The sequence below is a fragment of the Perkinsus marinus genome (assembly GCF_000006405.1).
Source record: "Perkinsus marinus ATCC 50983 genomic scaffold scf_1104296935144, whole genome shotgun sequence".
Lineage (NCBI taxonomy): Eukaryota > Perkinsozoa > Perkinsida > Perkinsidae > Perkinsus > Perkinsus marinus.
In genome coordinates this window covers 1-2,098 of record NW_003214587.1, presented here as the reverse complement: position 1 = coordinate 2,098, position 2,098 = coordinate 1, and the positions used below count along the sequence as shown (strand labels likewise).

General features: G+C 50.5%; 1 protein-coding gene across 1 annotated transcript; it reads right to left on the bottom strand.

The window, feature by feature from the left end:
* Positions 1 to 6: 6 nt before the first annotated feature.
* On the bottom strand, positions 7 to 1,079 carry Pmar_PMAR028103 (calmodulin, putative; the record flags this gene model as incomplete). The annotated part of the gene is made up of 6 exons (XM_002784524.1): positions 7 to 106; positions 154 to 235; positions 587 to 707; positions 783 to 843; positions 892 to 1,003; positions 1,049 to 1,079. 6 exons carry the CDS (start codon positions 1,077 to 1,079, stop codon positions 7 to 9), a joined length of 507 nt encoding a protein of 168 aa, XP_002784570.1.
* Between the last annotated feature and the right edge of the window lie 1,019 nt (positions 1,080 to 2,098).

Below are 2,098 nucleotides of genomic sequence, written 5' to 3'. Positions count from 1 at the left end.
CCGCACCTACCGTCTTATACGCCTCTCACTGACCAGCCGCCTCTCCTCTCTAGTCTCCTCCTTTTCAAACAGGTTCGTCACAGAGTGGCACGCCATTATCATATCCCTACCATAATTCCCCCGCATCAGCCTCACACCTACCCCACAGCTCACCTAAACTCGTTGTAGGTAAGTCCACCATGACCCCCAACGTCCGCCATACGGAAGCTCAAGCTCAGCTTCTCATAGTCGGTGCCTACAACCACCATGCACTACATCACAACTTCCTGGAGTATATATTTGCTTTCCTCAGCTGAGCTCAGTAGTTTCCCCAACTTTGAAATATTACATACAAATTCGGGTAGAAATATACAGAAACCAATGACAACCTTCCGAAATTCTCAACTTCGTAATCAACACACGTAGTTGACTCTGTGCATATCCTCCAGCCCCTCCACTCCTACTCAAACTAGCCGAACCTCCTCAATTCTATTGACCGCCCTAATTCCCGACAGACCAGGCGCTTAGGAGTGTATAACCATATGAGACGTGTTCCCATATTTTTGCACAACGATTTCCGCGATCCCTTGCCTTGACCAGGCCGTACCTCTAAGCATGACAGCAAGACTGTTGACGAACTCCTTGAACGTGAGTGTCCCATCGCCGTCGGTATCAAATGCTGCGAACATCCGTAGAGGGATGAAGCTGCTCGAACCCAACCCTAGTATCTAATAATGTGAATCTACACCACAACACAAGCCACGCTCGAGCCTCGGCCATGATGCATTGTTCCCTACTATTACCCCCAACGTATTACGGAAGTCCTCCTCCATCATACGCCCACTTGGAGCCACCTTGAGAAACCTGATATACTATCAGTCTTCCTATCAACTTGTTTGAATCACCACTCACCTGTCATACAGGGCCTCCACCTCTTGTGGAGTCAACTTAGTCTCCTCTGCCAAGCTAGCGACGGTTGTCTTCGGTAATCGTCTCGGCGCTGAGACCCTCTGCGGCTCCCCGACTAAGTGCGGCCTTTATAACAGACGATGTAGCCGAGGAGTGGTACCATTCTGCAAGCCACAAGTGCAAAATGACATCCTCCTTCTCGTCGCCTGTCACCAGACTATGACCAATGGAGAGTAATAATAAGGACAGGCGAACGCCCCAAAGAGGTAAGCATCAACGACTCGAATAACACGATACGATAGTAGATGAGAGACTGGCCCATTGCCATTACATGCAGCACTACGAATAAGATAATGACTGTAGTAGTAGTAGGAGCATACCCTCTGCCATAAGCCTAGCGATGAATCTCCAACAACAGAAGGAGTTGTGAATTGAAAGAGTGATGAATGCATACGTCTAATCCAGGTACCTAACACACCTTCCATTCACACCATCCTCGAACTAACCAACAAGGTACAAGCCTGCTTACTGTTGAGGCATGGCGCTCCGTAGCTCCTCCTCGCTCACCTTGCCCATCATTGCTGCTACTGGGCTGGCATCAGGACTAGAACCTCCAACCTAAAACGAGGAGGGACGGGAAGCCCACGGACAGGAGTGCTTGCTACGGCCGTGGAGCCCATATAAAAACTATGCCGGTCGGCAGCGTTGCCATAGCATGCGAATCTCATGTGCTGTTGAGGACTAGCAACTGCAGTTGTAGCATAAGCACCAGGGATTGGTGTGGCTCCATAAGGTGCTAAAAACAAACAATATAGCCCAACGGTTAGTATGACCACCTCTCTTCCTAGTAACTCAAGTTCGATCCCTGCACCTGCCCCATTACTACCAAAATGCCCAGTGCATGTTGCATGTGGATGTCCAGGCGTATGAACAAACTGCATCCCTGCATGTTGGCTCAAGGGTGTTGATGTAAAGAATCCCGCGGGCATATACACTCCATCACCACCAGTGTGATGATGAGGAGGAGAAGGACAACTCTCCACCGGCACCACTCCACCTAAAGCCAACCTCCTTCACCAACAGCTCGATGGCCCCCCTACAACAACCCTGTTGCCGAGTATAGTCCATCGGCAGGCCAGGGGTATAAGCCTGCCATTCCCTAGGGTGTAGCCCAGGAGACCCATACACTACCCCCGAGCAGCAGGCCCCT